Source organism: Antechinus flavipes, chromosome X (genome assembly GCF_016432865.1).
Source record: "Antechinus flavipes isolate AdamAnt ecotype Samford, QLD, Australia chromosome X, AdamAnt_v2, whole genome shotgun sequence".
NCBI lineage: Eukaryota > Metazoa > Chordata > Mammalia > Dasyuromorphia > Dasyuridae > Antechinus > Antechinus flavipes.
The window spans coordinates 7,929,609-7,953,446 of NC_067404.1; the positions used below are offsets into that span (position 1 = coordinate 7,929,609).

General features: G+C 41.6%; 2 protein-coding genes across 5 annotated transcripts; both read right to left on the reverse strand.

The window, feature by feature from the left end:
• Positions 1–170: 170 nt before the first annotated feature.
• On the reverse strand, positions 171–23,796 carry CMC4 (C-X9-C motif containing 4). Of its 4 annotated transcripts, none has more exons than XM_051968910.1 (4): positions 18,838–18,948; positions 17,920–17,988; positions 1,769–1,887; positions 171–752 (listed from the first exon to the last, which is right to left on the reverse strand). In XM_051968910.1, the coding sequence occupies exons 1-4, from the start codon at positions 18,935–18,937 to the stop codon at positions 738–740; spliced, it is 303 nt and encodes a 100-aa protein (XP_051824870.1). In that variant the 5' UTR covers positions 18,938–18,948; the 3' UTR covers positions 171–737. The 4 variants fall into 4 exon arrangements, with proteins under 4 accessions (XP_051824870.1, XP_051824871.1, XP_051824872.1 ...); XM_051968911.1 differs by lacking the exon at positions 171–752 and adding an exon at positions 766–915; XM_051968912.1 differs by lacking the exons at positions 171–752; positions 1,769–1,887; positions 18,838–18,948 and adding exons at positions 15,305–15,696; positions 23,700–23,796.
• MTCP1 (mature T cell proliferation 1) lies at positions 19,097–23,794 on the reverse strand. Its single transcript, XM_051968908.1, has 5 exons — positions 23,700–23,794; positions 19,694–19,890; positions 19,432–19,602; positions 19,280–19,331; positions 19,097–19,190 (listed from the first exon to the last, which is right to left on the reverse strand). Exons 2-4 carry the CDS (start codon positions 19,799–19,801, stop codon positions 19,284–19,286), a joined length of 327 nt encoding a protein of 108 aa, XP_051824868.1. The 5' UTR covers positions 19,802–19,890; positions 23,700–23,794; the 3' UTR covers positions 19,097–19,190; positions 19,280–19,283.
• Positions 23,797–23,838: the final 42 nt, after the last annotated feature.

Sequence of the window (23,838 nt, forward strand, 5' to 3'; positions counted from 1 at the left end):
CAGTAGAAATGAATGTTTTTTGAGTTTCACTCAACAAAATCCAGGAAAAAGAGGAATTTCACTCAAATTTAACTAGAAAATCTGCAAGGCATCTCAGCATTAGCCTATAAAACACAGAAAAGACTTAGATATAATAAAAACACACTTTAAAGAAATAAAGGAAACTGTAAAACAGTGAATCAACAAACATTTATTAAGCACTTACTATGGATGAGGCACTGTACTAAGCACTGGGGTTCCAAAGAAAGACAAAAACAGGGCCCCTGCCCTCAAGAAGCTCACATTCTAATGGGGAAGACAACATACAAGATAGATACAAGGTAAATTGGAGGTCATCTCAGAGGGAAGGCACGAGCAGTGGGGGGTCAGGGGGGACAATTGTAGAGACATTCATTGTTCATGTTTGGAACTGTCCGATAGAATTCAAATGATATCACCTAAATCGGTTCACAGATTTAGTGTTATATCAAACTACCAACAGGTATAAAGCGAGTTGTAGAACTGCAGTCCATCTCTTAACATTCCTTTCTTTATCCTCGTCGAGACTTTCCAGTGACTTTTCCAATTTCTGCAAGGACTTTAATATTTGGCTTGTGGTCTTCCTCTCCAGTTCATTTGTGGCCAGCAACCTCAGGAACTTTGATATTTTATGTTGATGGTCCCTGAAACAAAGCCCATTCTCCATTCTTTAATCTTTTGAACTCCAAAGAACTCCTTAGGGATAGGCTGGTAAATGTTTAACAATCAGCTCTCTGAAGAAAAAAAATGCACAACGCATTATTATTAAATCTACATTATTAACATTTTTCTCCATTGCTCAATCAACAAAACAATCGACCCGGCCCTGGTTTGTGGCATTACTCCAAAGAACTTCACAGTCAGGGATAGGCTGGCAAATGTTTAACAATCAGCTCTCTGAAGAAAAAAATAATTATATGCAACATATTATTATTAAATCTACATTATTAACATTTTTCTCCATCGTTCAATCGACAAAACAATCCATTCAGCCCTGATTTGTAGCATTTGCTATTTCCAAGGTAGAAATGTTCGCTCTAGTGAATAGAACCAAGAGAACATTGTACACAGCAACAGCAAGATATGATGATCGACTCTGATGGACGTGGCTCTTTTCACCAAAGAGGTGATTTGGGGCACTTAGGTGGGCCTGTGGATAGAGCACCAACCCTGAAGTCAGGGGGACCCGAGTTCAAATTTGACCTCTGCAACTTAACACTTCCTAGCTGTGTGACCGGTGGCAAGTCACTTAAGCCTAATTGCCTCAAGAAAAACAACAGCGACAAGGAGGTGATTCAAGGCAATTCCAATAAACTTGGGATGGAAAGAACCTTCCATATCCAGAGAGAGGCCTGTGGGGAGTGAATGTGGATGAAAGCAGAGTATTTTCACCTCTTTTTTTCTTCTTTTCTCTTTTTGATCTGATTAGCTCTTGCACAGCAAGATGAATATGGAAATATGTTTAGAAGAGTTGCACAGTTTAACCTAGAACAGATTGCTTGCTGTCAAGGGTTGGGACGGGGTGGAGGGAGGGAGGGAGGGAGAAAGATTTGGAAAACAAGGTGAAAGCTATCTTTGCATGTTTTAGAAAAATAAAAAGCTAATTTTTTAAAATTTATAAATGCAAAAAAGAGAAAGAAATAGAAAACATCCCCACTGACAGGTGGGGCCATCCATGCCTAAGACCTCATCAGCTCTTAGAATTTCTCTCCCATTTGGGACTTTTCCCCTATTGTTTGCCCGGACTCACCTGGAAGGAGTTAGGAGCTATCGGGATCTTCTCAGAAGGACAAGTACTGAGATGTAATGCTGGAGAATGATGGGAATTATTTTTCTTGGAGCACTTCCAGTTTCCATTCCCAATGTGATCTGGAAAGGAGAGAAGCACCATGGATGGTGGGAGGAGAAATCCTGCTAAACACTTTCCTCGATTTCCTTGGTCAGAAAACCATATGGGAAACTAAGGAGTCACCTCCAAAACCAGATATTTCAGTGAGAAAACCATTCAAAGAGAGACTCGCTAAGAAAGGCCCCTGGAGTTTCACTTTGGGAAAAACACGAGCTCCTGATCACAGGCGTGTTATTCTGCCCACGCTCCCTCCTCCCCAGCCACTCTAGTCTCTGATATTTCTTCCTTTGAGGCTTCCTGGACCCCTCTCCATCCACACGATGGGCTGCGTGCCCCTCCACTCCTTTCTGTATTGTTTTCCACCATTGTGAGCTCCTTGGAGGAGCTTTTCTTGGTACTCCCTGGCATGTCGCAGGCACTTCATCGCTGTTTTATAATTTATCTTTCTCTTTGACTTTTCAATTCTTTTTTTTTTAACCTTTTACCTTCCAATTCTTTTACTGTTTGTGCTCATCCTATTTCTTATTCTTTATCACGGTCCCTATCCTTTGGCAAGGTCACCCCTAGTGTGTGCAGAAGAGTAGACAGATCTGGGGGGGAACCTCGGTCTACATAAACAATTCGATTTCAAACGCATGACAAAATTCAGAAGCCCATCTGCCAGCTACTGATTTAGCGATGGAGATCCGGAATAATTAGCTCACAACATTCACCTTTCCATAAGAAGTACTGCGATTTAAAACTCAGAACTGTACAGCACCCAAACAACTGTCTACGTACGACTCAGTTTTGTGCTCCACAAGACCGTTCCCTCTTTCACGCAGCTGCTCAATTGATATTCCTAAAATACAGGCTTCATCAGGCCATTCCTTTCCTCAAGAAACTTCCATGACTCCCTGCTGCCTTTAAGTCCTCTGGTTGGCATTCAAAGCCCAATTGGGTTCCAGTCTAGCTTTCCAGGTTGATTACACTGAACACTCCAGCTAGGTTAAGGCATCTAGGTGACCCCACAGTGCAGAAAGCACCACACCTGGAGTCAGGAAGACTCATTTTATTGAGTTCAGATTTAGCCTCAGACACTTACTAGCTATGTGACTCTGGATAAGTCACTCAGTCCGGTTTGTCTCAGTTTTCCCATCTGTAAAATGGCAGACCACTCTTGTATTGTTGCCAAGAAAATCCCAAATGGGGTCACGGAGAATTGGACATAATTTAAAGTGACTGAACAACAGCAAAACGCTTCAGGCATGTTTACTGTTGCCCATACGTGACAGCCCATCTCCTTCCTCTGGGTCTGCTTTACTTGGCCTCCTGGTTGAATTAAAGCAACAACCTGGGTTTGGAAACTTCTAGGAAACGGATACTCAGAAAGCTGATACAAACAACAATTTTATTATTATTCTAAGCAGTAAGCAGACCAAAAAAGGCACACGCATACACACACAGACAGACACTACCTGGCAATAGAAACAGACCCCCCCCCCCATGGATGCAAGAAACTCACCAATGTGAGAGGGTGGGGAGACATGTCAGCGAGACGACAAACTCAGAATTGGGATTCATTGGTGAAATGCTATGCCCTTAAGAATTGATAACGGGGAATTGCTGCTAATGGTAGAAGGGGGAATCCAGACAATTGTGGGAGAGAAGTTTTTAGGGTCCTTCATGGCTACTAGGCTTGCATGGGGCTCAAGGAGGGGGGAGAATCTTTATCGGGACCATGAAGTTAGTTCACCCCCTTCTAGAGGCCTTTCCTGATTTCTCTAGTCGTCGGTCCCACTCCAGAACATTATGTATTTATTTTGTACAAGCAGTATTTCCTCATTTGAGAACAAGTAGCCTCCCTTTGGTAAAATGTAGGTCCCTTGAGGTCAGTCAGGAAAGGTAACATTTTTCTATTAGTTTCCACAGCACCTAGCACAGTAAGTGACATGGCAGGCTCTCCAAACCTGCTTGTTGATTGGATCATAATTTGTAAGCTCCACGAGACTAGGGATTATATCTGTTCGTCAAATAGGAATACAGATGAGGAAATTGAGGCAAGCAGAGGTAAATGACCTGGCCGGGGTCACCCAGCTAGCGTCTGAGATTGACTTTGGACTCGGGTCTTCCCGATTCCAGGCCAGGTGCTCTTTCCACTACAGGGCCACCTAGCTGCCCCTGCAATGAGCTCAAGAAACATTGAGGTGGGAGAGAACTTTCAATCAGGGGAATCCTGGGGGGCAGCACCAAAGCTGGTGGAATCCAGCACACCAGGATTAGAAACTGAGGCAGCCGATGGCTGTGTCTGTGCCTGTCACAAGGAGAGACTCCACTCCCAGATTCGTTAGGACAAGCGGTGGATGTTGTTGGGGTGGGGTCCTCCAAAGCAGAGCAGCCTCATGTGGTAGACTAAAGCGGGACTGGTTCTTGGGACCACCCCTCTTCTCCCAGGCTACCACCAGCTTCACTTGCATCAGTAGCCAATCAACGGTCAGCTACATTGCAGCAGCGTCACTATCCACTGCCCTAGAATCCCTTTCTTCCCTTCCTCTCTTTCCCTCCCATCTTGTTTCTCATCGGCAGGTAACCCCGCCATCTGATTTCTCGCCTCCTTGTTCCTAGTCCAAGGCTGTGCAGCATCTGGGGGAAAATTCCCAAACAAATATTGAGTGGAGGTAGAAAACCAAGATGGCAGAGTGAGAGGAAGCATTCAAATCTAGTTCTGCTCCCACATTTCCACAACAAATGGCTAGCTGATATGTTCACTTTTTTTTTCTTTTTCCTGTGTTTTTTCCTCTTTGTTCTGATTTTTCTCTCCCAACATGATTCATAAGGAAATACATTAAATAATGAGTATATGTGTATAACAAAAAAAAAAAAAACACATTGTTTTTTACATGTAACTGGGGAAAATAAAAATTTAAAAAAAACTATTATTAAAACTTTAAATTTTCTCTCTAAAAATGATTTCAAAAGCCAAATGGGAGCAAGAGAAGGAAGTATGGGAAAAGAGGCAAGAGGTAGGCAAGAAAGATAAGAAAAGAGAATCGGCAGTTTGGAAGAAAACAATTGAAAATTAGAAACTGGCCAAATGGAAACTAATGCTTCTTGAGCCATTGAGACAAAGTCAAAGACTGGAAAAATAGAAGGAAATACAAACTATCTCATTGGGGAAAATGCTGCCTTGGAAAAGAAATCAAAGAAGAAGAATTTAAGAATCACTGGATTATCTCAAAGCCGTGATCTCAAATGGAGCCTGCACACTGTATTGCAAAGAAATCTTCTTTTTTTTTTAATGCCCAGCTCTCAAAAAAGCAGAGCAGAAAGTGGAAATGGCCTTATTTCATGTTACCACCTTGCCCTTCCCCCGCTCCTCATGTAGCCAAAGTCAGCCCTGAATACACTTTCTATTCTTCACCATGATGCTTTTCTCATGCTATATGCCTGAACTGTCTCCATCTTATATTCTCTATGCCCTTTAAAGTCAACTCCAATGCTTACCTACCTCCTCCAGGAAGCCTTCCCTGATCCAGAACTTTCTGTTAGATCTCACAATGTATTTTATTTTATGCTTGGTGTCATCATGGGGGAGTGGAAAGTTACCTTTTCTGTGTAATGGGCCACCACCCTCTGAGGTCATGTTTTTAAATACATAAAATAAAACACAGGATTACAATGAAAACCAACTATATTACAATTTGGGGGAAAATACACTCACAGATTGCAGGCTAAGAAGCCCCTGTGTAGTGTACTTAGAGTCAAGAAGCCACAGGTTCAAATTCTGCCTTAGATACTTACTGTGTGATCTCAGACAACCTGTGTAGCCTCTCTGTGGCTCAGTTTCCTCATCTGTAAAATGAGCTTGGACTTGCTGGCCTTCCAGGGTCATATGATCACTGCAATACACTTAGCATGGAAGGCTATGGATTATAGTGATATGTTGCTATTTTAGCTTATTACTCAATTAGCAGCTCTAGGAGGGCAGAGAAGGTGTCTGTGTATTGTCTGTGATCAACCCTAGCTGGTGCTGAACAAAATGTCTTCAGCCTTAGGGATGGGTCCTGCAATTGTGTGCTTCTGTCCAGATGACTAACAATGGAACAGCCCTTCCTATATTTTCATTTTTTTGTTGCAAATGTCCAGCATTTGAGAAAGATTATCTGCTGTACAGGCTAGCTTGAGGACTGAGCATTCTCATGTAATCATGTTTCCATGGAAACACATCTTCCGCAAATCCAAACAGCCTCTCGGGCTGAGGAATCCTGTAAAACATGGCAGAGGACTGAAGCAATTCTTTTCTATCTCTCTTTCTTTCTCTCTGTCTCTGTCTCTCTGTCTGTCTGTCTGTCTGTCTCTCTCTCACACACACACACGCACACACACACACACACACACCTCACTCTCCAGGATGCTAGTTGGGAGAGAAATATCTAAAAGGAGGGTTGGATCTCCCAATTTGGATCAAAACAAGCTAATTATTATAATAGGGCATTTACAAAAGCAAAGTTGGTCTGTCAATGACTAGCATTGCTTTACCGAGTCCTATGTATAGTCCCTATCGTAGTTCTTTTTCCCTTTTGTGCCTTTTTGGGGATTTGGGAGTTCTAGCTTTAGTCTGGGGCTTGTTCAGGTGGCCCTATATACCCATATAAGGTCCTAGCAGAGATGGAGAGAAGCTTTGAAGCTCATTGAGACTGCCATTGCCCCGCCTCTGCCTTTAACAGATAAGGCTACTCAGTCACAGGAGGGGGCAGCCAGGAAGCCAGGGAGAACTGAAGCCTAAGATTGCCTGCCTGCCTCACACTGGCAATGTGAAGGACAACTCAAAGGGTGTCCCCAAATAGTGAATGCATTGTGGTCTTCCCAGTTTGCCTCCTTCCAGTTCTAACTGCCCTATCGCTCCCTTCTTTATTGTGTCCTATCTGTGACCAGCATTTCTAAGCAAGGGCGACTTTACAGGCTTTTCTTGGTGATTACCAAAACCCAACTGGCAATTGATCAGTTGGGTTTATAGGGAGATGGAATAGTCCCACGCCACCTGACATGGGACAACTTTGGCCGATAGCTATACAGGAGGTGACGTTTGCCATTGCTCTGAAGGCTCTCCTTTTGATTTAGAACAGAGAATTCATGTATTGATGTCATCTTTGTAGCTTCCTCATAATCATGCTGGGCTTTCTGACTTAGGCTCTCTGCTTCAGAAGACATTACCTGCATAATGTGTATGTGTGTGTGTGTGTGTGTGTGTGTGTGTGTGTGAGGGGGGGAGGGAAGGAGGAAAGGGCAAGGAGAGAGAAAGTGGGGGGGGGTAAGATGGAAAAAGAGGGAGAGGGTGTGGGGAAGTGTAGGGGGTGTTTGCAAGCACATGTGCTCCTCAAATTTGAAAGCAGAGCTATCTAAAATAGACCACTTCTTATAAAATTTTAGAACCAAATAACATTAGAGAGAGAGAATCTCTAAATCCAACTCCATTCGATGAGGAAAGGGTCTCAGAAAACAAGAGAATGGCAAAGACTAAGACTTTGCTAAGAACACTTCTCCAGGACAGGATTTCAGGGTCAAACTGAGCCCTTCCCACCTATCAGATCTTTAGCAAATAGGACAATAGGCAGAGTACCTTTCCCTCAATCACAGCTGCTTCACAAGAAGGGAGGAACCATATCATATATGAATGTAGCACTACCCAGCCATCTTTGACCCAGTGGCGCTCTTCTGGCTGTCCCATCTCTGACACCAGGCATTTGCCCGAAATGCTCTCTCTCCTCTCTACCCACTGACTTTCTTTCAATCCCAGCTAGAACCCTACCTTGGACAGGAAAGCTCATAACAACTCCTAATTCTAGTAACTTCCTTCTTTGAATTATTTCCAATTTATCTTGACTGGTTTGGAGATAGTTGTTTTCATGTGGTCTATTCCATTAGATTGGGAGCTCCTTGAAAGCTCTTACAAGAAGGATTCTTTCACTTTTCTCTGTATTCCCAGTGTCTAGCACATAGTAGGTGCTTATTACTTTTAATAATTAATAGAATTAAGCATTCTATTAAATGCTTATTGAAATGACAATTTTCTAGAAATTTCTGGCTCAGTGCATATGTGCTAATCAATAAAAAAACAATCACTTGAGACTCTAATGCTTAATAATAGCCTACGAGACAGAGATAGGTAACCATTTTCATAAATAGGATGGAATGATTTTACTACTTCTTGGCCCTAGCTACTATTTGGCTTTCCCTAATCGGCTTGCTCCTCTGTAAAGAGAACTCCAATCTCCCACATGGAAAGCTTGAGGTAGAAAAGTGATGTTATCTCTGACTTGGCTACAGCAGAGAGATCAAAGAGGGAGCAGTAGTTGCCTGAGTTGACTTGCTTATGACCTTCCCACTATTTGCACTTCACCTCTTCCTGTTGCTAGACTGTATACTTTCCCATCCTGCTCCACCTTCTCACCAGCCTTAGAAGGCAAAAACTACCAGTGGTGTTTTTGAAATCATGAAACTGTTGACTAGTTCACTTCTAATTTGTGTTCCATAATCCCAAGTGGGTCTCACTGCGGCCAAGCCATCCTTTTCCACCTCCCTGATTCACTATCCTAATCGCCAGAGTCTCTTCTAACCTGCTCATCTCTTCTCCAACCTATTGCAGCTTCCCCTCCACCTCATCACACCACTCAGAGCTGCCCCCCCCCCATCTCATATGAAGAGACGGTCCTTCTTCTACCCACACAATCCCATCCCATCTCATCTCCTTTAGTAGACTGGCACCTCCACTATCCTCACTCATCTTCAATCTTTCTCTATTGGTTCATTCCCTACTGCCTACAAAGATGGCTGTCTTCTACATCCTCAAAAAACCTTCATTCAATCTGTCTATTCCCTCTATTCCCTTTCCTCCTTTTCATGGCTTACCTCCATGAATGCTTCCATTTCCTCCCTTCTCACTCTCTTCTCTCAGTAGCTTGGCTTAAGACCTCACCATTTAACTGACACTGCTCTCTTCCAAGTTTCTCTTGTCTCTTCACCGCCAAATCAAATGATCTTTTCTTAATCCTCACCCTTGTTGATCTCTCTGAAGCTTTGAATACTAGAGCACCCTCCTTTCCTTGCTGCTCCCTTCTCTCCAGATTTTCAGGACACTTTTCTCAGTTCTTCCTGACTGCTCCTTCGGTCTCCTTCGCTAGAGCTTCATCTGCTCACCACAGGGGGTCCTCCAAGGCTGTGTCCCGGGGCTTTCTTCTCTACTCTGTCATCAACTCCTAGGGATTCAGTTACTATTTCTATGTTGATCATTTTCATATCCTGTTTATCCAGCCAAAGTCTTCCTCCTGATCTCTAGTCTCACATCTTCAACTATCTAGTGGACATCTTGAACTGGATGTCTCATAGACATGGTAAACACTTAACATGATCAAAACTGAACCCATCTTTCCCCCTAAACTTCCCTCTATTTTCAAGCTTCCCTATTACTGTCCAAGCCACCCCCATCCTCCCAGTCTAAGGGTCATCCTCAATTCCTCACTCCTCCCATATTCAATCTATTACCAAGATCTGGGGATCCTAGCTGCTACTCCACACTCTAGTACAGGCCCTCATCACTTCACACTGGTCTCCCCACTTCAGTCTATCCTCTACTAAATTACTAAAGTAACTTTGCTAAAGGGCTGATGGAACCATGTCATTTCCTCATCCCCTTTCATAGCTAGCATTTTATATCAGTTTGCAAAGCATTTATAAATCTCATTTGATCCTTACGATAACCCTGGGAGGTGGGAGCTCTTGTGATCCTAAAGGTAAAGTGACTTCTCCCGAATCACACAGCCAGTGTCAGAGGCCACACTTGAGTCTGGACTTTCCTGACTGCAGACCTAGCATTCACTTCACTATGATCTGACCCTGTCGCCTCCCCACACATTAAGTTGCAGTGGCTCCGTACTGTTTACAAGATCAATTGGTTTTTAGTCTTTGTGACTTGCTCCCTTCCTCCCTTTCTATATGCTCTCAGTCAGTGACACTGGTCTCATCAATGCCCCTGACCCAGGACGCCCCCACTTTCACCACCTGTACCTCATGCATGCTTGGAGCTCTCTCCTCATCTCCATCTCCTGGCCTCTTTCAGGCATCAGCTAAAATCCCACCCCCTACAAACAGCTTTTTCCTGCCTCCCAAACTGCCAGCGCCTTCCTTATGAAAGCACCACCAATGCACTCCGTGCATATACTATAGATAGTGTCTGCCTGTGGTCTCCCTTCTTAGATTGGGAGTTGCTTGGGGACAGGCCCTGCATTTTTATTTTTATTTTTTGTAATCGCAGTGATGGCCCATAGCACTCTCAATGATAATCATTGGGAGACCTTTAGCAGATCCTCTAGTTCCCTCCACCTCCCCATCTCATATAAAGAGATGGTCCTTCTCCTTCTACCTGCACAGTAGCATCCCATATCATCGCCTTTAGCAGACTGGTCCCTTCCACCATTCTCATTCTTCAATGTCTCCCTATTGGCTCATTTCCTATTGCCTACAAAGATGCTCATGTCTCCTCCATACTCAAAAAAACCTTTCTTTGATTTTTCCATCCGTTCTCTCTCCCTCCTCAGAAGACAAAAGGTTGAAATCCAGCTTTCATTTCCTAGCTGTGTGACCATGGCCTTAGCCGCTCCTCTGAATCCTTCGCTTCACCTGAGCCCCACTCATTTATAAAATGAGATAATGTTTATGAAGTCCTTTATTCCTATAGAGAGAAACGTGAACTCTCACTATCACTTTGGATTGGTGGCAAAGCTTGCCTTTTGAGAAAATAAAAAAGACTAAAAAAACGAAACCCAAATGGTTAAAGCATTGGTAAATTATCATTCAGTGCTGAAACCTGTTTTTAAAGCTCAGATTCTCTGACTCTCACTTACGGGCATACCCCTGATACCACGCTGACTCCTGGTAATTCAGCAGGGACAAAGATGGCAGAATATTGGATAGGCTTGGAGAACACAAGAGTATTTAATTCTTTTGTTATTTGTTTCTTATTACTGCTGGGGGCAGTAAAGCAAGATTTTTGTCCCTTGTTTTATGTATTTAGTTGATTATTTATTAATGGTTAAGTATATAATCAACAAATTTTAAATTGTGCTTTAGAGTTGTAAGCACATATAGTTCAAGTTTCTACGTTATAGTTCTATAATCAATAATGAATTTTTAAAAAATCCAACTTCAGGGGTGCAGCTAGAGGAATATGTAAAGTATGCCCAACTTGTTCTACAACCATTAAATCTTTTGATTCTTTAGACTTTTACATCACTCATTTCCAAATATATGCTCCCCTCAGGAATCAAGACTTCTTTTTAACAAAGAGTAGAAAAATAAAAAGAATATTTAGAGTCAAATCATCACATAGACTAAATCTGATATGAAATCCAATACTCCATTCCCATAGGTCCTCACCTCTGCAATGAAGGGAAGATGTATTCTCTCAAGTTTTCTCTGGGGCAAAGCTTCATCATACAACAATGTTGTTTCTTTTTATTTATATTGTTGGAGTCACTGAGTATAATTTTGCTTGCTACTCTCATCTCCCCAGTTTACTCTCAATCCCTTCTATTCATCATATCTTATGATTCAATTATCCCATTAGTGTGGTTTTTTTAGCCCTTCCCCAGTCACTAAATGCCTACTTTATTTCTAATGTTGAGATATTACAAAAATTACTGCTCTGAACATTTTGGTAGACATAAGCCTTTTTCTTTGTGTCTGACCTCACTGCAAAGACATGCCTTGCATGAGCTCTCTGAGTCAAAGGATATGGACATTTTAATTTCAGAGCAAAATTACAAAGTTTTTGGAATGGTCAGGCAATCCCTAGCACCATCAGCAATGTATTTGTGTGCGTGTTTGAAACTTTGGTTGTTTTGATTTCCATTCCTCTGAATATAAGTGATTTGGTGAATTCTTTCATATGGTACAACTATTAAATCTTGGATGTGTTGTAGTAGATATTCCTTTTTGGGTAGGGGAGAAGATTAGATTTCTCACAAGAAGCCTTGTGATGGCAATTCTGTGATCTTAGCACCTTAAAGTTGAAATCATTTTTTTGAGAGATCATAATGAACAGATTACTCACCTGTTTCCCTAGAATATATTCCATAGTTTCTTTCAACTTTTACTCACGTGTTCCCTATGCCTGGAATACTCTTGATCTCCTGACCTTCCAAATGAGTACTCTGACCACTGAAATCCATGAAACTGATACAAACCAAATGACTCAGAACCTCGTACAGTCACTTCCTTCTAGTCCACAGTGACAATGGCAGAAAAGGGGGCAGGTGTTAAAAAGAGGTAACAAGTATCGCTGGTACTTAAAACGTGAAATCTTTCATCCAGGGACCAACAAATTAATACACTAGACAAACTGATCTATATCCATAGACATAACTCCTATATGTCATGCCAGAAAAACACATACAAGATGCACCTAAGTAAAACGATGGTTTACACATTTTTAGCTCCTTTATTTGAAAGGAGTTCAAATCCGAGGGGGAGGAGACACAAATAAAGAAGTTGGGAGAATTTGTTTCATCGTGTGCCCAAAGGCAAGAAATTTTTCATGGGATTTACACTGTACCATATTGCCTCCCAAAAAGCTGGGACAGTACTAGAAGTAGAGAGAGAGGCCTGATTTTTTTTTTAATGAAATTGTCATTTTAGTAGGAAATGGCTTATTTATGAAGGAGTAATTTCAGAATATGCTGTCTGTACATAATCCGATAATAGACCAGTTAGAGCAAAAGTCAAAATCAATGCAAAATTAGAATACAGATAAGACACTGTGTGCAGTTACCTGAAAAACGGGAAACTGATGAATGTAAAGCTTTTGATACCAATCACAATTCCTTATAAGAATTTTAACCATTTTAACAGTTAACACAAACACTTGATTTCCATAACAAGAAAATGAGAGCCACTGCAGTAAAGGTTCACTTGCAAAACATTCAAGAGGAAGATGGTTGAACATTACAGCTTGTGTGACTTCACAAAATAACAAAATATGATGAAGGAGAAAATAATTTTGCAGAAGTCTTGGTTTGAGTCAACTAAATCAAAGAATTTCACAATGAAAACGGAAAGAATGATAAATAGGTGTGAAATGGTAGAGGTTTTCAATAGTTTCCGAGGGCAATATGTTCTCATCACTGATGACCATGGACCATTTGAACTCTTCACTACAGTAAACAATGTGTTGTGGAAGAAAGTGGAAATGGTACTTAATAAAAATATGGAACTGTGGAGTGTTTGGATCTGACCAAATACCGGGTGAAGAAAAAATCTAGAGACAATAGGATTTTAAAGGCAGCCAGGTATCCATCTTTAAAAATACCAAAACCAAGACAATTGAACATTGAATATAAAAAAAGATCACGGACAGCAGTAATACCAAAAATGGATCACTGAGAATAAGTAACTCGTGTCTAATTTATTTATTCTCTATAAAATAACCTTGGGGATGAAAACAGGAGAAACAGCTTTTGTAGTTTTCTATAGTAGACTTATAATCACAAGCAACTGATAGGCAAAGAATTAAAAAAAAAAACCAAACCTGTGTTTATTGTCTGATCGAGGAAAAAAATTCATTTGCTTTGGTTAAACAAAATATAGCTTTAAAATTTAGGTTTTCCTACAACAAAGTGACTCTCAGGTACATGTTGAGATTTTTATGAAATTCCAAAAAGAATTTTAATGCTCAGAGTATCATTATGAAGCAAGACATAAAAAAGGCGACATACTTGCCAAAGATTCATTTGACAGTGTCGTGGAGGATGTCCTGCTTACAGTGCAACTAAAACTGTGTAAGAAATAGCTAGATGATGAATTTTTTCAGAAGCTCCGGTCAACCATAGAACTAGAAATAGGGGCTGTATATTGATTTAAATTTGAAGATGTTACATTATCTATGTTCCATTGTATTTTTATTTTGTTGACTGTTTCCCAATTATATTTTTAACCGGCTCAACTACATTTGGGAAGTGTTGTTCCCTGAGACACCTTTGCTGTGCTGTACCTGGTCCCAGAACACAACAGGGCTTCCTCAATAATATCTACAGCTATTCACAGGGATGATGGACTAGGAAACCATAAAGAAAAAATTTTTAAAGTGACTGAAAAATGTACATTGTTTAGGTTATGAAATGCATTTGGATGGAGTCCATTGAGTTACTATAAACAGGTGCTGCAGTTGACCAACAATCTTATTCCAGATGTGAATAGAATGAGCTAGTTTTCATTTGGGAAAATAAGCAACATTTTCAAAAATCCTAAACTGCAAAACTCCATAATAATAATCATAGGTAGCACTTCTATAGTGCCTTAAAGTTTGCAAATCACTTTATGTCATCTCAATACTCACAATGATCCTTTGAGATAGGTGCTAGTATCCTGTTTGAAAAAGATGAAGAAACTGAGGCTGAGGTGTCAAATGATTTTAAGTGGCTGAGGCAGGATTTAAATTCAAGTTTCCTGACTCTTAAATCCAGCACTCCATATGTCACCTACCTGTCACCAACAATTTTCTCAGTGCTACAACATGACTACAAATCCCATAACACAACATCTCAAAATAATCAAAATCACAGATGCTCAAAAAAGTAATGGAAAGATGTATGGTAGGTGGAAGGAGACTGGTTTTGTTTCCAGATGACTGGTGCATAAATAAATGGCATCAAAGACATATATGATTAGAAGAGGTGGGCCAGCCATGTGATGAAAATGAATTAACTCAAGTGTTATACTGGCATCCATTATTAAAATAATTTGTAGCACATTGTGCAGATCATCCATAAAGGATTTCTTGGGGAAAAAAAGGACGAAAATTAGAGATTGAAAAAGCATGGCTAGGTTGATGGAAGAGCCACATTGAAGAGATTAAAAAATTTTTCATCACAGCATTGTTGCATCTCACAAACATTCATAAAATTAATGTTTGTGAGATACTGCTGAAAGAACCACAGATTTAGAGCCAGAAGGGACGGGAGAGATCATCTAGTCTAGCAGTTCTCAAACTTTTTATTCTCAGGATTCCTTTGTAATCTTACTGAAGACGACTAAAGATCTTTGGATTATGTGGATTATATCTATCAGAATTTACTGTATTAGAAATTATTTCAGGATTCTGAAAAGTCTTAACCTCTAGGACCCTCTATAAGAGTCTCAGGGTACCCCAGGGGTCCCTGGACCACATTTGGAAAAAACACTGATCTAATCCAACTCCCTCATTTCAGCCTCACTATCTGGCCCAAAGCCATACAGTGAGTAAAAAAGCTGGAATCTCTACCCAGATCCTGTGACTTCAAACCCAGTGCTTTCCCCACTGTGACACTGCCTCCCTGGAAGGTACTCTCTTATTGCAGTATAATTAACGAGCTGCTGAAATCAAGGAAATCCTTATGAAGAGACCATTCAGTACCAGACCAAAATATCTGCATTGAAAACATGTTTATTTTAAACAGGCCATTTTTTTTTAAAAGTTAACATTGAAACAAAGACATTTTTCTCTTTTAATAAATTGTTTCAAGCTAGATTTATTTCTATCTTTCTATTCTTTTGCCTATTCATAAGTAAACCTATAGGTAAATTTCCATTTGGCTTTTGTTGACTACCTGAGATATAACCTGTTTAGGAGACCAAATAAAATCTCCTGGATGAAAAACATGGAGCAGAAATTCACTGTGATGCAGATTTAAGCTTCTGCCTTTCTTCATCTTCCTTCTCAAATCCTGAACAGACAACAGATCTCCCTTTGGGGTACTGAGCACAGCACCTACGCAACTCTTGGATGACAGCCTCACACTTAGACTCCATGTAGTTGTTGGCTGAAAAACAAAGACTAATTCTATGAGAGAAAGTAAACTGATCAAGTTTTTTTTTTTTTTTCTTAAAGATTAGTGATTTGAAAACTTCCCCTTTTGTAAACTTAGAGAGCTAGCATAACCCATTAGAAATAGTAAAGGGAAAGGGAGGTTTTTCCCATGCCCACTGACCAAAATTAGTAGGAGAGAGTTTAAGCCCTTTAAAATATGAAGCAGAGGGATGGAAGAGGAAATGAGGGAGGAATCTAATCTAGGGGAAGGTTCTAAGCTAGACCAGTTATTTCTGTAGCCTAATCTGTTATTAGATTTAGCTCATAAATAATTGAAACTGAAATCTGTAAGAAAAAGAGGCAAAATTTTCACCACCTACTAGGATTTTGAGCCACCTAGATAGATAGTCATTTATTAACTCTGCAGGGTACCTTGGACAATATAATCTTCCTCTATTTACTGTTTTGTTGTTTAATTTATCTATATATCTGTGGGAGGGGTGGGGCAGTAAAATCTCAAGTTTTTTTTTTTTTTTTTTTTTTTCCCGTAAATACTGTATTGACAGGCTTGAATTTCAATTTTCATGAACATGAGATTCTCACCTCTATTTACTAAAAATCAGCAACTTACTCGGAACGGCACAAAAATTAATTTTATTATTAAATGGGACAGCCCAAGATTTATCCCTTCAGTATTTTTACGTTCCTTGGTAAGTGAATTAAAAAGGAGAAAATATGACTTACAAAATGACTGAAAGACAGTATTTTGGTATTAGTATAATACCACTTAGTATTACTTCCTTTCAAGTCTCAGATCTAAGTCTTGAATTAAGCATACCTTTGTTCTAGAGAAGGGGTTCTTAATCTAGGGAACCCCTTGGAGTTATGTAGATTTCAAGGGGCCCATGAAATTCAATGAGAAAAAAAATTACATCTTTATCTTCACCAACCTCTAACTGAAAGTTAACTTTTTTTTTTTTCAAGTTATTATGGAAGTGACCAGAATATTCTTCCGCTCTAGAGAAAGGACCTGAAGCTGCTGCAGCTCTACTGGCTCTTTCTAGCTCCCTTATATATTAAAGGGCAGTAAAGGGTAGCTACAGGGACGATGACTAGCTCTCCATTTTTCTTCTCCCCCACTTCCCTGCCCTTCACCCCAGCCAAGAATAGGAGTCAATACTGCTTTAATTCTTGGTCTACCTGTCCTGGTCATGTGATTGTTATTTCCAAGTGTGTATATTTATACATTAAACACACTTATTTTCATGTGTACATATACATTCATGTTATAGAGTTTTAAAATGTGGGGGAAACCATTTTCTTACCTTCTCAAAATTGAGGGGCAAGGGGGTAAGTAAATAAGGGCTTAAAATTTATCCTAAAGGGTTATTAAAATGAATTCTTTTTAGAAGTCTTACACAACTCATGTCAGATTTCAGAAAAATAGCTCAAGACTTAAATAATTTAATAAAAATAAAATTCTATACCGATTCTCATCTGCTGTGTACTTGGGATGGGATTCCAATATCCTAAGTAGTTTCCCACATGAGAGAAGGCAGTTTGAGTACAGAGGGGATGAGAATCAGGCCCAAGAAGGCAAGCACACTCTTTAAAGGGCCTTCTTTCAGTTCAGCTTCACGGCTAGAATTCCCTAACTATGGACATTCTTTAGCAGTTGGACAGTAATATTACCTTTCCGCAGTAGCTGAGGTAGGTATCTAGAACTCTAAGCTTTCTACTCGAACCCCTTCCACCTACATTCAAGTGATTTAATCAAGCACAGTCTGTGACCCATTTAGAGTTAACTCTCCCCTTTTAACACCAAAGGGTAAAAGCTAAACTGGATGGGACCTTAGGGCTCATCTAATAAAAGCCTTCATTTTACTGCTGCCAGCGGTAGTTAGGCATCTTGTCTAATGCCTTTTCGTTAGGAAGCCGTAGGGCCAGAATTTGAACTCGGGCCCTCTGACTCTAAATCCAGTGCTTTTCCCACTAACATCATTTTTATAAAATGTAGTTGAAAAAAGTACAACTTGTCACTATATTTTTTGAGCCATAAAGAGAATCATCCTTAGTTTACACTGGTAATAAAGCCAGTGAAAGAAAAAGTGCAGAGACTAGATATTACTATGAGACAAGTTAAATGTTAACTTGCAGATGGATGGTCTGACTCTTGAAGCTCATACACAAAATGGAAAAAAAAAATCACTAGAATAAAGCACCATATGTTAAGTACCTTGCAAGCATTTCTGTATTTCACAGGCTTGTTTCTGGCAGGGATCCTTCTGGGACATATCCATTAAAACTAAAACAAGAAAAAAAAATATGATTATAGAGTGTTTATTTTGCTTTCTCATAAAAAAATCTTTTCTGGCTCATAGGCTCTACTTTTGCTCTAATTTCTACTCTTAACCATACTGAGACTTAGGGATTTTTATCTAAGGTTATTACTTGGTACCCCTTCATCACTGGAAAGTAGTTACACTAGAGTAATTACAAAACCCTCTGGCCATTTTACAAGATTAGCAGACTGTATTTATAGTACCAACCTCACTCAATTAGGGAAAACATTAGTTTATATTTACTTTCAGAACTGTTAACAATAGTAGTATTGAAAGGCTTTCCAAAAAGCAAGAAGATCCTTCATCCCCCAGGCTTTCCCTTCATTTCAAAGGTAACTGAACTATCCCCACTATTTAGGCTTTATCTCAGGAAGCTCTATACCAGGGCAATCAAATGCATCCCTGGGAAATGACAACAATTGAAATGCTATTACCTGGGCAAAAGTACCTAGGAACACCTAAAGAATATTTTTGGAAGTTTCCAAGAAAGTGGTTTGTTATTTAAAGATAAAATATGATAAACAGAGATTGAATTTTAAAACTCCCTGAGACTTTGAAGACATGTGGCATTTCTGAAAGGGGAAAGGTCCTTGAAGACTGCAGCCAACCTGGGTGGTGCCCTTTCTCAGAACTCCTAAATTTTCAGTAGATCCAAGTATACCAGTGCTGGAATGGAAGACATGCAAGCAAAAACTAGGATGTTTTTATGAAGGGAGAAAGAGGAATGCAAAGTTTGGGGAAGGGTGGGAGGGGAAAAAAACAAAACAAAACAAAACATGTTGACTGCTGAAGGCTCCCTTCTAAGTCAGTACCAAGTCCTTGGTGATCAGGGCATCTTTTCTGGAGGTGCTGCTTTTTGTGTGAGGATGTCAAACGGAGGTTCTGACCGACGATGTCCATTAAAGATTCCATGGCACTTTCCAAGAGTCAGAGGTTTTAAGCTAGGTGTCCTGACTCAATGACCACCTCTGGACTTGCCTTGTATCTACCTAACATTCCCCCTGCGGTTTTACAGTATTCTTCACTTTCCTTCCTAAACTGTTGTGCTGTGTTCTTGAACAGTTTTCACTTTTCCCCCCAAAGGTAGATGCACTTCAGTGCTGGGTGAAGTGATTCCCATATAATGTACACAACAAATGGACATATCTTCCTAGAATCCCAGCACCTGGAAAACAAATGTTATCATTAAAACTCCATAACCAAGCGTAAGCATCAAAAGTATAGAAAGGGTAAAGAGAGAATATCAGTATTTACCAGATTAATCGTCAGGCAAGAGCTTAAGCAACAGCTCCTCAACTCCCCTGACCTGTTAAACAAAGAGAAAAAAAGAATAGAGCGCTCTCTCTCTCCCCCTCTCTCCTGGAGGGGGGGAAATCAAATTGGGAACAATTAGCCATAATACATACCATTAAGTGGTGCTCTATCTCCCATATCCTAGAGCTGTTATCCAGGTAGTGCTCTTCGGGGTACAGCTGCCACATTAGTGGTAGCTGTGAGGGAGGGAGATGACTGGGCCTGACTGCATCACTTAGGGGTACCTGTACCTGCTGCACTCGAGCCCTAACGAAACTGGTCTCCTATGGGGAAATAATTGTAAACACTGAAACCATACCCTCCCCAAAGACTGAAAATGGATAGAAACCAAGTGAATAGAAAATCAAGAGTTACCTCTTCCACAAATGCAATCCATGTTCGCTGGTATTCATCCCGGTAGACACCTTCCTGGTGTACCCAGAGGTGATCAGGTGGGGCTCCCACAACGTCCCCTTCTGCCATTCTGGGCTTTGGGTTCCAATTCTAAGATTGCTTTTGGCCACCTAAGTCTGCAGCACCCATGCCCAGGACACAAGTGTGATTTCTGGGGTCTGAATGAATTTATGAGTGAGCTATTAGACCTGAAAGCCAACACCTGGTGCTAGAGATCACCTAGGGCAGGGGTTCTTAACCAAGAGTCTGAACTTGGCTTTCTTTTTTATTATTATTATTTTGATCACTGGACTTCAATATAATTGAATTCCGTGGTAATCCTATAGAGTTTACATTATGCATTCCAAAACCAAAATGCTGGGGAGGGATCTAGAGGTTTCACCAGAATGCCCAAGAGGTCCGTGACAAAGGTTAAGAACCCCTCACCTAGGAGCTGGCTAAACTCATACCTGTTTTCAAAGCCTAAAATACAACAGTGAAAACTAGAAGCCCACTGAAAACCAACTGTTCTAGCAGACCAACCACTCCCATTCTCAGGTAATGGCGGCGACGGCGCAGCTCGGGAAATGTGTGAGGGAGGGTGGGCTCTGGCCAAGTCAGCTCTCCAACAAACAGCTCTGGGGATGAGAGTCTGCCCCTAAATACCTCCCACTTGTGACCAATATTTGTAGTTACTGGAGGTGGGGGAGGAGAAGACCATTCTACAACCGCCAAGTCTGGCATTCTAAAGAACAGATGATAAGCTTGTTTTCCTGACTTTCTTAGAAAAGCAGCACAGTACAATGGCGCAAGCTCTAGACGTGAAATTAGGAAACCTGGGTTTAAGAACTAGAGAATTTCCATCTCCTAACCCTCACAATCTGGAGCTCACTAGCAGGCTTCTCTGATGCCGTTTCCTCATTCAGGGGCAGAAGAAATCCCACTTTGTAAATCCTAAAGTGCTATTATTCTGGCAGGCCCACAGTGGGAATGGCCTTTCTATTTTTCTTTTTGAAGAGCAAAAGACACCTTACACTGAGATCCCCAAAACCATACAAGCAGAACTCAATCGAGCTCTGACAGATCCCAAGCTAGAAAGACTCCAACAGAGTAACAGCTACGGTTTATACCTACATTACCTCACCTGATATCTACAACTATCACTTCTATTTCAAGGTAGGTCCAATGGGTATTAAGATTCCAATTTTACAAGGAGATGATGGCTTACGGTCACAAAGCTAATAAGTGAAATCGACTCTTTCTTAAGCATAGCACTCCATGACTGGATCCTGTGACTAAGCAGTCTCAATTAGTTCCACAGGTATGTAATCGGCTATCAAAAGTCACGCCAAACTGTTCAACAAGTTGAGTTTGAGGGTCTGATGGGGTATCCAGTGTGTTAAAAGATAACTGGAGACAAGATACTGGAAGTCAGAAAAGCTATGAACTGGAGTTGGAAATTTGGGGTTTGTGCACATTGAGATGATGCTTGTGGCCCTAAGAATGAAAAGAAAGGAAGAAAAGAAAAGGGCCGGAACAGTGTTGGTGTACCCCACCCCCCACCCCCACAGCCAGAGAAGGAAGCAGAGAGGAAAGAATGCTAACTGGAGAAAGAGAATCAGAAAATGTTAAAACTGGAAGAGACCTTAGAAATCCCTCTTGTCCTACTCTATCACAGTTGATGAATGAGGAATCGGGGGTCTATGAAATAATGTGATTTGCCCAAGGTTCACTATCCAGTGACAGGACTAGAGGGCCAGGCCTCTTAACTGCCAAACAACTGCTATTCCATCATGTTCTCCAAGTAGAGGATGAAAACAAATAGATTCACGAAGAAGTTAGATAAATTCAAGGATGATATAGTCATAATGAATTACTAAAAACAAAGTGGGGATGTATAGGGAAATCCCTAACTGCTTGAGGGGACATCAAAGAAGGTGTTAGATAAGCTCTTCTGTCTGCCTCTAGCATTTCTTTCAAATCTTGTGTTAGTTAAACATAAATGACTTAAGTAAAGGCTTCCTTTCCTCTGTACAATTCGTTTGATTTTGTTGTTATTGTTGTTATTTTACAATTAGAAAGCTACTTTAAATTTACAGGTTTTTAGCTACAATTACTAATGTTTAACCATCAAATATACTTATTTTCTTTGAAGAATTAATAATTATAAATATTTTTATTGAATCGAATAATCAGTCATTAAATTGGTCCAACTGAATTGATTATTGAATCTTAACCACCAGACAATTTTATGATTGTACAATACATAAATAATTCAAGTTGAGAAAAACCACACTATATATACATGCACTGAAAGTTTACTGAATGTAATTTTGGAATAAAAATGGACTGTAGTAGACTATATATATATATATATATATATATATATATATATATATATATATACATATATATATAACTTATTAGTTATATGGTAATATATTAATTATAAATTAATTAATAATTATATTCTCATCCTGAATATATCTAAACATTTTACAAAGTAAAATTATCCACCACCCAAAAGCAGTCACCTCTTACATTCATAGAAGAATTGGCACACTTGCTTTAGATGGGGAACCTGAGGGGAAATTTAGGTGGCCCCCTGCAGAGACAACTTTTGGGGTTCAACTGCTGTTACCACTGATGTCCTCAAATCCTGAACAAAGTGCCATGGGATCTTTAATAAGCTCGTGTGCCAAGAATCTTGATCTTTTCAGAAAACCAAAAGGACGTTTCTTGCCCCAAGTCCAAAGGGAGAATAGAATCTGGTTTGAAACTGACTTAGAGAAAAGAAGAAAGAGTACCAGCAACCGGGGAAGCTCTTCCCTTATCTTGTCCTTCCCAATACTGTAGCACCTACCTGACCTCCAAGATCTAAGAAGAAAATGAGATGAAGCAGGGCGTTATGCTAGAATCCTCAACTGTCCCTAGACTCTAGACCCGAAGGGCCCATTTCCAAAGCTACACTCAGATTCAGAAGCATCTTCCAGACTTCTTGAATCAAGAGGAGTGGGGGTGGTGGGGACTTCGCAAGCCAAACATCCTATGAGGAAAAGGTCCCCAAGTTCGATGTGATCCCTTACGCCCCGGGCCACTCCCTTTTCCTCCTCTTCCCCCTCCCCACCAAGACACAGCAAGGAGATTCTTTAATAAATGTCCCACCCTGCCACCTGTTTCTCGCTTAACCGGGGCCCAAGGAAATCTGATAAAATGGCTTCTCTCTCCCCTCATAACCCGAGGTGACAAGCCTTGAACCTCGAGCCCGACTAATCTCTTCGAAAAGAGAGAGGAAGGGCACCCGCGCCCCTCAGCAAGGGGGTGTGGGAATGGGGGAAAGCCAGGGGCTCGCGCGCGGGTACCTGGGGGCTGGGAACGGGCCGCGCGCAACATTCCGGGCCTGAGGGAGGGGGGGGAGGCGGAGGAACGCGAGGCCGCACGAGGCCGAACGTAAAAGCGCGGGAAGGGCGCGCGAGGGGGAGGGGCCGTTAGCGGGTGCTGAGGAGAAAGGAAAGTTCTAGAACCCGCCTCGCCCCGTCGGTGTCTAGGCAACCAGGGCGGCCCGGCGTGAGGCGCCCGGCCGCCTCCCTATCTAAAAATGCCTAGCTCCGCTGGAGCCTCAAAGTTCACCAAGCACACCTTAGGGCCCCCTACCCGCCCGTCTGCCTCGGGCCTCGTCTGCCCCGGGCCTCGCCTCCGCCCCAAGTCCCCACCCCGCGGCCCGCCTCCCACCAGGCCGCCGGCCGCCGCCCCCCCCTTCCGCGTCCTCCCCTCTGCCCCCACCGTCGCTGGCTACCGCCCCCCCCTGGCTGCCACCCCCCTCCCACTTTCGTCCCCCTGCTCCCACCGCCCGCCCGGCCCCACGGTCCGCCTCCGCCAGCCCTCTCTCCTCCCCCGGGCCCGCCTCCGAGGCGTCCCGGAACCCCCCCACCACCACCACCACCACCCCGGACATCCCGGCTGCCTCCCCCCTGGGGCTCGCACGGACCCGCTGGGTGGCTGGCTGCGCCGCCGATCCGGGCCGACACACGGGAAGAAGAGAGGGAAGCCGAAGAGGTTCGCTAAGGGCCGACACAGCCGCACGGTCACGCTCGCAGTGCTACCGCTCTGCCGAGAGAGAGAGCTCT